The 12444-nt window shown below is 43.1% G+C and overlaps 1 protein-coding gene across 1 annotated transcript; it reads left to right on the top strand.

The window, feature by feature from the left end:
• Positions 1–1541: 1541 nt before the first annotated feature.
• RFC2 (replication factor C subunit 2) lies at positions 1542–9231 on the top strand. Its single transcript, XM_030029175.2, has 11 exons — positions 1542–1785; positions 2649–2718; positions 3361–3402; positions 3814–3920; positions 5108–5209; positions 5818–5918; positions 6612–6769; positions 7139–7204; positions 7690–7770; positions 8121–8234; positions 8929–9231. The coding sequence occupies exons 1-11, from the start codon at positions 1664–1666 to the stop codon at positions 9037–9039; spliced, it is 1074 nt and encodes a 357-aa protein (XP_029885035.1). The 5' UTR covers positions 1542–1663; the 3' UTR covers positions 9040–9231.
• The last annotated feature ends 3213 nt before the right edge of the window (positions 9232–12444 follow it).

Consider the following 12444-nt stretch of genomic DNA (forward strand, 5'->3'; position numbering starts at 1 on the left):
AAGACCATGCTCCAAAGAAACACACATTGCAACTGGTTAGTAGAAACACATCACAAAATCTGTCATCAGGCTCTCTGCAACAATTCTTATGAACAGCCTTTCTTACTGTCCTTTGGGTGCTTATCAGCAGCAATCCTACACATATAGTGGGAGAATTAATGCTGGCCAGGAAAATTATATCTTATCTAGAGGCTGGTACTTCCTAAGAGCATAACAACTGTTTAATTTGGCAAGAAACCAAAGCACGTCCAGTGTGCTCTACTGACAGACTTTTATGACCAGCAGTGCTGTATGCAGCTGCAGTATTTCACTGTCTCATGTTGGGTTCTGCTGAGTACTGCAGCAAGTTAAATCCAAAGACAAGAGTAACATAGTGAGTTTGAGATATTAGAGGAACAATGTATTCATCTGGCACGTGTGTTACAAACAGTCTGAATACTGAAAAAAAATGCCAACTGTCTCACCCTCACATGCCACATAATTGTGTTGGTATTTAATTTTCTAGTTTTCCTCCAATGGAAGTGAAGTTAATCCACAGTTAATTCAGCCAGCCATATAAAGGCTGCAGACCACTTACACTTTCACCCTTAAATAACACTTATCCTAAACCCACTAGGAACCATGTACAGCTATTAATAAATAAATATGCAAAACAAGATTAAAGCACTGACCACCCTACATAAAAACTCAGATATGAGACTGCACTTTGCATAATGGAAACTTCACCCTCCAGAGTTTTAGAGCCTTATAAGAAACTCAGCAAACTCCCATCGCTGTCAGGCCACAGGCAGAAGCAGTTCCACAGGCTGAAGGCAATGCTCTCACCTGCAAACATTCACATGGCAACCTCAAAACACCAACAGGCAGTGACAATAACATTGGAACACAAATGTTGTGGCAAGTGATAGGAAGTTACCCCCTTAGAAGGGCATCACCGCTCACACGTGGCTTCAAACACAATCAGTTCCAAGTTCCTGCCTCCCACCAATCTTAAATTGGAAACACTTCCCGAGGAATCAGAGTCCAGACTGAAGGACAGATCCTCTGCTCACTGAGCTAACACAAATGTTATTGATTATGCGGAGCATAAGCAGAGCTTAAAGACATACCAAGGCCCCAGTAACTACTCAAGTTTAAAACCAGTACGGATACCCAAATTCTAACGGTAGCACCACAACCACATACCCCCATTATAACATAACTACTTACGGTATTTTGTGATGCATCTTTTATTGTTTTCATTTTATAGGGGGGAATAAAGGTAGCTAGAATAAGAAACAAAGGTTTAGACTCCTGAAGTGCAAACATATTACTGTTTTTATTAATTAACACTTAACCAGTCAGTAGGTCAGGAAAAGCAGTCAGACTCTAAAACAGCGGAGCACAAGCCCACCCAGCCGTGCCGTGAGCGGCCCCCAGGCCTACCCGCCAGTCCCTCCCCAGCAAAGCCCAGCCCCGCCGCCTCCCCTCAGCGGCCTCCCAGAGCTGCCGCCGAAAGCGCCGGGGCCGGCTGGAGCCCGGCCCGGCCGCGGGGGGAGGGCGGGGGAGAACCCACCCGGCCGGCCTTCGCCGTCCCGCCCCGCGAGGCGGGCCCGAGAGCGCGGCCCTCCCCTCACAGAGGCGGCGGAGAGACAGGGGCCGGGCCGGGCCAACCGCCGCCGGGATGGAAATGGAGGTGGAGGCCGTGGGGGACGAGAAGGCCGGGCCCGCGGCAGGCGAGAAGCGGGGATCCACCGACCCCCCTGGGGCCGCTCCCGCCGGCGGCGGCCATTACGAGCTGCCCTGGTGAGCGGCCGAGGCGGCGCGGCCTGCGCCGGGGCTGGGGGGAGCGGCTGCAGCCGAGGGAGCCTGGGCGGCCGTTGAGCGCCTGCGAGATGGGGCCGAGGGCCATTGGTGCAGAGCGTGATGGGGGCGGGGCTTACCGTGGCATAGCCTATGGGGCGAGCGGGGGGCGGGGCGCGCCGTTGGCGGGAAGGCGGAGGCTCGCGCCGCGCTGTCGGGCCTGTGTCCGCGCGGCGCCTCCGCTCAGGGGGTCGTGTAGGCCGGACCCTGCCTCCCTCTGCGGGGCGGCCCCATCCCCATCCTCGGCCCCATCCCCATCCCGGCCGGCTTAGGGCCTTCCCCCCGTACCCGCCGGGCTGCAGGACCTGGGTCTGACTTGGAAGTGGGTGGCTTTGGCAGCGGTGAGGGCTCTGCCTGCAGCCGGTAACTTGCCCAGGCAGGGCTGGGGCCTGTGAAGTGGGAGTGAGTGGGGAGAGGGCACCGGGCAGCCTAGGGCAGAAAGCAAGAAGTCCTTATCGAGTCCAGATAAAGTCAGCGCTGCCTTGGGTTAACCGTGAGAGAGCGCACAGGGCGGCGTCTCCCCTTAGCCCTGTCAGACTGAGGCACCAAACTCGTGTCCGAGTTGAGCATTTTTTAATTCCTTTTCCTTTTTTTTATACCAACGGAAGTAAAACAACGTTTCAGGAATTAGTGTTGTGGAATGCTGCGCTTAGCAGTGAGGGGGCACCCTGCAGCGTTTGCCCTAAAGACACATCAAGTCATCTTTGCCGCGTGCTATCTTAGCGTAATCCTCCTCTTCTGTCAGTGTAAAGCACTATTAAAGTTTTATTAGATGTGCTGAATTGTGTGGGGTTTTACTTTTACAGGGTGGAAAAATACAGACCCATGAAACTATGTGAAATAGTTGGAAATGAAGATACGGTGAGCAGGTTGGAGGTGTGTAGCTGTCCCTTCATTTTTTTGAGAGGTTAGCTCAAAAATCAATTCTGCGTAGATCCGCAGACCAGTAAAAGCACTTTTGTATTTTTACATCCATAGTTGAGTATGTGGAAAAAAAAGTTTCTGATATACTCAAGAAATTACTTATTTTAGGACATGCTTGAGTGGTGTTCAAGGAAATAATGCCTTCTTGAATTGGAATGTTGTTTAAATTGGCCCTGTTTTGATACAACTTAGAGAATTTGTAGCTGTTATAATAATATTGTTTCAATGAATAAATATAATTTATAGAACAACAGAAAGAAACATAAATTTCTGGAGGAAAAATATTTTCCTTGACAAGTGAGTTTGTGAACACAGTATTTGTTAACAGAAAGCTTATACTAGCAAACATATAACAGATGCAAAGGAAAGGCAAGACTACTAAAGACCTGTGGGATTAAGTGCTTTTAAGTTCTTCCATATTATTCTAGGGACTGACTTCTAACCGTTCAATTGAAAAAACAAAACATTAAAGCAGCAATGTTCAAAAAATGAAAGCAGGAGGGAAGAAAAGAAACTGTAGCTCTGTTTCTCATTATTAAAATAGAATTGGAAACTATTTATTACATAGTTTTTTAAATTTTTATTCTTTCTTAGGTCTTTGCAAAAGAGGGGAACGTACCAAATATTATAATTGCTGTAAGTATTGTTGTGTTGTACTGTATTTCACTGTGTTGGTCCTGGCTTCTGAAATCTAGCCACAAAAGCCTCCCAGTATAGATTTGCGTTGTGCCTGAAAGTATTGGTAAGAGATGTTGATTGTATGGTCACTGAGCAGTGTTCTTGGCAGAATACACAAATGGTGAACAGTTTTCTGTTAAAACCTGACCTGGCCCTCAGATGCCTATTGAAGCATGTCTCGTGCTTTTCCCTGCAGCGTTTCTCTCCTCTGTTGGAGGCAGGATCCCGAACTCAGGCAACCTCTAGTCTGGTGTTCTGCCTGCAGTTCCTCTGTTGCAGCTGTTTTTCATGACGGGAGAGCATTGTAGAGTGTACAGCGTAGAAAATGATATTAAACTTATCAGCAATTGTTGCATTTTGCATTTTTAGGGTCCCCCAGGAACAGGTAAAACCACCAGTATCCTCTGCTTGGCTCGCGCTCTGCTTGGTCCTGCATTAAAGGATGCTGTTTTGGAGCTGAATGCCTCAAATGACAGGTGAGAATGAATAAACCTTATCAAACTTTTAATGAAGCAGCAAGTATCCATTTTTATTTTTAGTTTCAACTCAGGCCAGCGTGATAGGCTTAATGCTACAGTAAGGCCTCTAGTACTTGTTTTAATGCAATTTTTCCAGCTAAAAGTTAGGCAACCTTTGATGTCCACCTGTCAACACAGATATTATTACTTGATGTTTTATAAACTTGATAGGTACCTTCATGCACAAAAATATAAACAGATGGAGTGCAGAATCCATAATGGTACTGTTTTCTTGAATTTACTTTAAAGAGTTAAGCTTCCTGCATTCATGAAGATCCTCCTAAGAATGAAAAGTGAACAAGTTGTTTACAATGGAACTGTTTACAATGGAACTCTTCAATGCTTAAGAAAAAAAGTGAAGTGATAGAAATTAGCACTGTAAGGGCAGTTGAGGATTAAAATGTAGGATAAGGGTGTTAGGTATGTAGAGGACACTGACTCTACTCCAAGGATCAGGCACTAAGGGCTGATTATATTTCCCAAGTTCTGTAGCAGACCTGTCCTGAAGTATACTGAGGACATGTTCTAGAGGGTTGTTTATGAGTACAATACAGTTTACCTGCTTTTTTTAATACCAGTTATAGAAGAGCTATAGAATCACAACATTCATTTTCTAAACAGAACAAAAAACTGAAGTCCTTTATTTTTAAAAGTAAGTCTTTGCTGGGACTCAGTCTAGGAAAGCACCGATGTTGTGCTAAAATGATGCAGTCTGTCCAGTTGTTTTTCTTAAACTCTTCTGAGTTATAGCTGGGTCTGTGGATGTAGCTGTGTGAAGTACTGGCAAAGAAGCAAAGCAGTGTTAAACGCTTCTGCCCTTGTTCAATTATTACCCCTACCTTTTGCCAAACATAAGTAATTTTGTGGCAGTACTGTAAGGTTACTGACACATATATACTGATACTGTTAAACTATTTTTTCAAAGCCTCCAGAAATGACGAGTATTGGTGTTTAAATCTGAATCAGTTAGGCAGTCTGGCTTACAACATGGTTTCACAACAGTTATACTGGCACAGCTGAAGGGGCAGGAACAAACAGCAGGAGAATAGAGAGCTCAGAACCGCTTCAGCTGATGTGGCTGCTGAGTAAAATCTATTATGTAATTTCACCCAATTGATCATGAATCACTTGAATTATTGTTCCAGAGGCATTGATGTTGTGAGAAACAAAATCAAAATGTTTGCCCAGCAAAAGGTCACACTTCCAAAAGGTCGGCATAAAATAATCATCCTTGATGAAGCAGACAGGTGCGTTGATTTTTTCTTAACCTCAGCTACTATGTGAAGTGTGTTGCATCTATCCTGTCTGTGGAGCTGCTCTCTTGGACAGTCTTAGATGTTCCTATCAGGCTATCAAAAATAATTTGTTGGGAAATAAATATGCATTGAACAGTGTTCTTACCAGATTACGTATATCAAGCAAAGATCATTGCTTCAAAGGAGATACTGAATATTGGGGTGAAACACTTTGTAATTTATCTGGATATGAAACAGCATCTTCCAGTTTACTGTCTCTTTCCCTTGGAAAAGAGTCTGGCTTACGTAGACAATTTCACTGGATGAAAACGGGGCATTCTCCTCCATCTGCGTATAAGTAGTAGTATTCTTAGCAGTATTCTTCAGAGTATTAATGATCTATTTTTGTGTCTTAGTTTTATAGAGCTCTTGGTGACTACCTGCATTGCAGGGTGATTTGTTCACATGACTAGAGAAAGCTGCTTAGTTTATCAAGCCAGAATATCAAGTAATTTACAAAGCACTGTTTAATATCAGTAAACTCTGAAGCTTGTGTAAAAATAGTTATTAGGTTGCACCTGTGAGTGTAGGGCTTAAATCTGTCCTCTTTTCTCCCCCAGCATGACAGATGGAGCACAGCAAGCATTGAGAAGAACAATGGAAATTTATTCCAAAACAACACGCTTCGCACTTGCGTGCAATGCCTCTGACAAAATCATAGGTAAAGTGCTGCTAGTCCCTGGGGGGTTTTGTCATATGTTTTCCATACTGTTGGCTAACTTCCAAGGCACTTTTCAGAAATACCTTGGACCTGCTCATTGCAAGAAACCCTGGTACTTCTGAAAAATCAAACCACCTGTACATTCAGCTAATAAAAGAAGAGTATATTTGTGTAGCCGGTGAACCCTCTGAACAGCTGTTTTTGATGGATAGTGCTATGCATGACTGCAGAAGCAGATTTCTTTACTTTGGGCTTAATCTCCATCCAACTCTGCTACAGTTTAAGATGTTTGATGTATTGTCTAATGGGTATTAAACCCCTTTTCTTGTCCTGCTTTCTGAAACATAAAAGTTTGCCTACAGGCTAACACATTGTAGACCTTTAGACTTTTCTTGTTTAGCAATGAGAAACATATACATTCAGAAAACAAGGAGAACAGAAGAAGCTGAGCTTCATATATATATTTGCACATATCTCGGAAAACTCAAGCAGCACATTTGGGCTCAAGTGAAGGACTGTAAAAATTGTATGCTCTTAAGGAGATGCTATATTCTGTCTAGAGCTGACATGTTCTTTTTCTTTAAAAGAAGACAAATGAAGAGTTGGAAGCTGAGATACCTTCTTCCAAGATGAAAACAAATGATATTTTTTTGAGAGAAGAGGGAAATGCTAATTACGCATCTCTGTCCTCAGAACCTATTCAATCACGGTGTGCAGTGCTGCGTTACACCAAGCTGACAGATTCACAAATCCTTGCAAGGCTACTGAAAATTGTTGAGAAAGAGAATGTACCATATACAGATGATGGACTAGAAGCCATTATCTTCACAGCCCAAGGAGATATGAGACAGGTAAAAGAAGAAAGGCAATGAAATAAAGGCTTCTGTTTAAAGCAAAAAAACCTTTGAATTGTGGCTCTCAAAGATTTATCTTTGGAGAGGTAAAGCAAAGAGGATGTGACCTGTGGCACAAAAATAATTAAACTCTTTGGTTTTGTGAGGTTTTAAGGTGGATCTGCTTCTTAAAAGTAAATTGGTGGGAACTGGATACCAAATTTGTGGGAGGAAACAAAGTCTGCATACATTTGTGGTTTACTCTGTTGCTTAATTGAAAACTGCTTATTTGGCATCATTTTCTGAAAAGTGTGTTTCATCCTGAGGAGGGGAGTGAGAAGTAGAGCATTTCCAAAAATAAATGAAGTCTTATTTTTTCTTTCACAGGCATTAAACAACTTACAGTCCACATATTCTGGATTTGGCTTTATAAACAGTGAAAACGTCTTTAAGGTTAGTAGTAGCGTAAAACAGTGATGCTAGAATTTTAGCACTACAGCTGTGTGAGAACTTCCATCAGGTATATAAGCCTTTGAAAGTGCTTTGCCAGTATGCAGACAGCACTACGTATGTAGCAATTAAAGCATTAGGCTGTAAAAAAGTGCGTGTGCCTTTTGAAAAGGGAGAGTGCGCTAGCAGTCCCTAATGGCATGCCTGATACCTTCTGGCTTTCCAGCTCTCTCAAAGTACATGAATCACATAACTGCTGGGAAATTTCACAGTGATAACTTTTGAATCTATTACTTGGGTCTTCTCATTTCGTGCCATTGAGTCTGCCATGGCAGGATAGATGAAAAGTCATATTAGTTAAAATTTAATCTGTATTATAGAATGTGTGTGATTCAGTACTGTAGCTGTATAGAAGCTTGGTGAAAATACCAAAGGTTTAATGCAGAGCCTTCTAGTATTTTGAAGTGTAATATTTCTCTTTGATATAGGTATGTGACGAGCCTCATCCTCTGCTTGTGAAAGAAATGATACAACACTGCATAAATGCAAATATTGATGAAGCATACAAGGTTGGTTTTCATGTGTTGTGTCGGCGTAGACAGACAATTCTTCTCTACAGAATTCTTGTTTGTTTTGAAGAATTCACAGTGTGTGTTGTTTTTTAAGATAAGGGCAATACCATGTAAATAAGCTGATGAATTAAATCCTTTTTATGCAGGGGTTTGTTCAGATTAATAAGCCCACAAGCAAAAAAGCAAGTTGTATTGAAATTACTTCCTAAACAATTGAGGTTAAATCATCTGATAAATAGTACATGCAATTCCAGTAGTTATATACAGCTCTTCCAAAAGTGAATATACTTGACTGACTGACCTGATAAGTTTTGCAGATAATTGAGGGATTATTCTTGCCTGCACAGATTCTTGCCCACCTGTGGCGACTTGGATACGCTCCAGAAGATGTGATTGGCAACATCTTCCGTGTGTGTAAAACCTTTCAAATGCCAGAATATCTGAAACTGGAATTTATCAAGGTTAGTACTAATCAAGCTCCTAGTGGGGTCTTTTGGGCGTTTTTAAGAAGGTGATGTGATCCCTAATACAGGGGCAGGCTCAGGGTCTTCTGTTTGAGATTTGCTATATAGTAGCGCAAAAAAAGTATTTCTTAACTCATTGCTGCTTTCTTTCCCACTCTGCATCATCAGTTTGTCAGCAAGAATGGTCACTTGAAGTTTAACGTGTAACCATAACCACCCACAGAAGTGGCAAAAGTCACTTTAGTGATCAACTAGAATTAATAACAATTGTAATGCTGACTGAATTTATTATTTACATCAAAAGCATTAAATAACTCCTTGAGAACTTTCTTCAAGCGCATACTTGATTCTAGTCCAATAGATAGTAAAATATTAAATTATATTAACAGCCAGTTGACAATTGGTAAACTGGTGTAATGGAATTGCTCTTCAGATTTAAAACCTGTCCTCAAATGTATGCACCTTGCTTCTTATAAATGAATTGGGGAAATATAGGCTTTGATTAAAAAAAAAAAAAAAAAAAAAAAGGGCATTCTAATTGGTTTACAAGAGAAGATACACTTCTCTGAGAAGTTTGAGTGACTCAAAGTTGGTCTCTTAGTAGTAAGGGATAGGTTCTATTTAGTCATTAGTCATATTATGCCTAGACTGGGGTAGAAAACAGAAGATTTTGCAATGTCTTTATCACCAGGAAATTGGGTACACTCATATGAAGATAGCAGAAGGTGTGAACTCACTGTTACAAATGGCTGGACTGCTGGCCAGGCTGTGTCAGAAGACCGCCGCCCCGGCAGCAAGTTAGATGTTTCACTGAGCTGAAGCCTGCGTTCTGGAAGGTGAAGGCCTGGCGTGCAAGGTCAGCAGCCCTGGGTGCGTCCTGAGTTCTGCATGCAAAGAACCTGTTCCCTTGGTTTTGCTAAATCACAGAAAAATAACCAGGTTCTATTGTAAAAATGTTTTGTACTTTTTTATTTAGACCAATAAAGCTTTAAAATTTACTTTGACCCAAGAACTCTTACATGTTGTAAGAAGAGAATACTGTGACAGTCCAGAGCAATAAGGTCTGCAGGAATAAAAAAACTTGAATCCCATTGTTAGTGATTACACTTCAAGTGTGGTCATGAGTGGTGGTCTTACTGAGACCAACACGGAAAAATTTTTGCACAAAATAAGGCATTTAATGAAGTTATAATTGAGGCATGCTGAGCAGGTGCCACTCCTGGGTGCTGTTTATGTACTGTGGATAAGGAATATATTTTCACCGAACATATGCAGGAGAAATATTACACATTTCTTAATGGTGCCAGCTATTTATTTTGGATATTCCTTTTGTAATCTTTTCTTTTAAAAATTTACCAAATTCTGGGATCATCTGCATTTGAGTTCCCTTTTCCGTTCTTGCTTGTCCAAGTTAGGTAATGTCATTTCACTGTAGTTTTGGCATACCAAAACGCTACAGCATCACACTTTCCTGTCTGTTCAGTTTTAGAAACCACCTTGCCAATGCAGATGAGCAGTAAAGTGTGAAATGCAGAGTGAAAGCAAATATAAATTGAATTTGACCACCTCCATATCAGATGCAAGATGTGTGTCTCCAAGCAGAGCCATCTTAATATAATTAAGTGTGTTCTGGTTATAGCAGTCAAACAAAACATAGTAGAGGTACAAGTTACCGGTGCCTGCACTTCACCCTGCCCATTCTGTTGACGCTTTCCACCCCAAGTATTCAGCTGCCTGCACCACAGCTGTCTCGGTGCCCAACTGATCATCACTTGGCAGTATAAGTCGGCTTCAGCCTAACGACCAGCCCCTGCACTGAAGCAGTGGCTGGTTACACCCTCCATTTCTCTGACTCAGCCACAGGGCTACTGAGTTTCAGCAGCAAGAGCTGGTAGCGTCATAAATTGCCCCGTCAAGACTTTCTGCAGCTCCTCTGACAAGAGCCTGAAGACAACCCTTTTTAATTCAAAGTGCAGGAGAGCAAGTTAATTGACAGCTAAAGCACAGACACATTTGAGCTTGCTCCCAAATGGAATAAAGCAAACAGCTCTTAGAATAATGGATGTAATAGTCAATTTATCGAATTTACCTTTTGATTCCTAGCCAGTGACTTGTCGCTACTAGCATAAACACTGTTAAATATATGACTAATAATTTAGTATTAAGGGGCTTAAGCTGCTTAGTTCTTTACAGACACAGCATCACAGCTTTTGTCCCCAAAAACTTAAATAAGGCACATTTAAAGAGTAGGTTAATTTTCCTTTGGCTTCACATCCCAGCCAGTCTACTCTGTCTTTGCTTTCTAGTTAAATATGTTCATTGCTGAATGGGAAAGGAAGAGATGTTACTGTAGAAGTTTCATAAAATAGCAAACCCCATATTTGGAGGACTTGTGAGGCTGGTCCTTACCCCACTGCATGTACGTACCTGCGCGTCGTCTGGTTTGCTGTGTTGGTGCCAGTGGAAGGGTGGAAACACGGAGGGTCACAGTTCCTGCTCCTACCTGGTTGACGTGGTTTTCTCAACTATATTCAGTAGCTGCATTTCCACAGCTCCAGTTTGGAGCTGACTCTCTTCTGGGCTAACCGTTTACAGCACTGGGGGCACATAATCATACTCACTTTTCCGGAGAAGAGGAATAGTGTCGGTCCAAGACACCAACGCAGCTGGTTCTACCCAAGGTGGTTGCTCACCCTCTCTGAGGGCAGAGCAACTGCTTTCCGGCAGCTAGCTAAGGCTCCCCAGCTCCCTTTCAGAGCCACACCAGTGGTGCCAAAACTACTTTTCTAATGCATCTTAAATTGAAAACAGGAAGTGAATTGCTCACTTGGCTGCCTACCTAATATGAGGAGAGAGATACATGGACCCAGGGGAGATGTCATTTCTCCTTGCATTATGTTCAGACAACGCAGGATCTGGCAATTTTGGTTGACCACCAGAAATCCTTGCACACCTAAAAACGAGTCCTGAAAGGACAGTGCGTCAGTGAACACACTCACACATACGCACCCACTGCAAAGAAAAACCATGAGGTGTTTCAGAACAAGACTGTAATAACGTTGATGAAGGTTCCCGTAAGAGCCCCTGGATATCTTCCAGTGTAATGAGATCACTGGCTGAAAAGTACTTCAGGAGCTTTACAAAGCTAAGAACAGATCTACCCCTCGCTACAGCTAGCTCTTCTGGAGGGCTGCAAGGGGGGATTTGCTCAGACTCCTGGGAAGAGGAGGGAAGATACTCCATATCCAGCTCCTGCCCCCCCTGCTTTAGGTCCACAACTTTCAAACTCAGATTTTGGCAGTGGAGGAACCTTACACCAGGAAAACGTAATTGGTCTAATTCACCTCTCTGCTTAGCGAGAGGAGCACTAAATCTTGTATTTTAATGTTTTGGCCGTGCACTCACCTAATGGCTAGAACTTTCTGGGAGCTCTCTAGCTGTGTGCCAAGGATCTTTTACTGCTGCTAATCTTCTCCTAATCATTTAATGGCTCCCTCTGGTTATGAGATGACTCACCAGTAGGTGTTAGATCACCCAACGTCACTGAAAAATGGAGCTCGCCCTTCCCCTCCAGCAAAAAATCCACAGTCTGCAGCACTTCATGGGGAGCAGGAGCTTCTTCAGGTGCTGAACGAGTCACCAAGGGTGACAATGTTGCCTCACTGCAAGAGCTGTTTCAGTAATGAAGGCATCTCCTCATTTCCTGGCCTGTCTGTGAGCCTGTGCAGAGCCAGCGCACGCTGTGGCTGTCACTGTGTCTGCTCCAGGCTCACTGGGACACTGGTGTCCCCCAACTGTGCAAACTTTTTGCAGAGCATTTAAATGTCAGGAAACGAGAGGGTGTGAGTAGAAGCTGGGCTGGGAGAAGCTGGGGCAAGCAGAAGGCAACCATAGCTCCCTGCACATGTACATCCCTGAAGTGCACTAGATTTTCTCTGTTGTAAGAGTCCTGTGGAAGCATTTGTAGGAGCTACAAGTAAATCTTCTCCTAAGCCAACCACCAAACCACCCACTGTTTCAGCTACACGAGCAGTGGCCACCCATGGTCTCAGCAATTCTGCTAAACATACAGCCAAGTCATTTGCAGCAGGAAGCACCTGACATCCCCTTCTCCCGCTTTAGGGCTCCCTTGCCCTTAGCTCCATTTCTCTCCTCACTCTTACCAGTCCTGGAGATCTCAGTGTGGGGCTCCATCCCTTCTTGAAGC

This window comes from Aquila chrysaetos, chromosome 10, assembly GCF_900496995.4.
Source record: "Aquila chrysaetos chrysaetos chromosome 10, bAquChr1.4, whole genome shotgun sequence".
Lineage (NCBI taxonomy): Eukaryota > Metazoa > Chordata > Aves > Accipitriformes > Accipitridae > Aquila > Aquila chrysaetos.

Bases quoted from the DNA above. Each gene is read 5' to 3' on its own strand.
- RFC2 (XM_030029175.2), top strand. From the start codon at position 1,664: ATGGAAATGGAGGTGGAGGCCGTGGGGGACGAGAAGGCCGGGCCCGCG. The intron at 3,921-5,107 runs GTGAGAATGAAT...TTATTGTTCCAG, and splicing joins CTGAATGCCTCAAATGACAG to AGGCATTGATGTTGTGAGAA. The intron at 5,919-6,611 runs GTAAAGTGCTGC...CTCTGTCCTCAG, and splicing joins TGCCTCTGACAAAATCATAG to AACCTATTCAATCACGGTGT.